Source organism: Trypanosoma equiperdum (assembly GCF_001457755.1).
Source record: "Trypanosoma equiperdum strain OVI genome assembly, contig: ctg_1101, whole genome shotgun sequence".
NCBI classification, from domain to species: Eukaryota; Euglenozoa; class Kinetoplastea; order Trypanosomatida; family Trypanosomatidae; genus Trypanosoma; species Trypanosoma equiperdum.
In genome coordinates, this window is record NW_027123063.1 from 4,772 (window position 1) to 5,045 (window position 274).

The 274-nt window shown below is 43.4% G+C and overlaps 1 pseudogene across 1 annotated transcript in view; it reads left to right on the forward strand.

Moving 5' to 3' along the window:
- The first annotated feature begins 137 nt into the window (after positions 1 to 137).
- Positions 138 to 274, forward strand: part of TEOVI_000907800:pseudogene — a 1,201-nt pseudogene continuing 1,064 nt past the window's right edge. The window contains exon 1 of the mRNA in view: positions 138 to 274. This exon is cut by the window's right edge and continues 13 nt beyond it. Within this exon, the coding sequence occupies positions 138 to 274 (137 nt within the window).

A 274-nucleotide genomic window follows, 5' to 3' on the forward strand; every position in this document is an offset into this window, starting at 1 on the left:
GAATGCAGAATACAAATACACCATGAGCAAAAAAAGACGTCGGTCAGCATCTGTCTTTAAGCCCGCTTCATCGCACCTTCTTTCTTCGCGCACAACGCCGAACGCAAAAAAAAAATAACCAAGTAATGCAGATAGAAATGCTCAAAATAGCATTATTAATAGCCGTATATACCGCGGTGCGCCAAACAGATGCTGGCACAGCCAAATCAGCCAATGCCGAAGAATACGGTGCACTTTGTACTCTTGTGAATATAGCGAGCCAAACGTATGAACA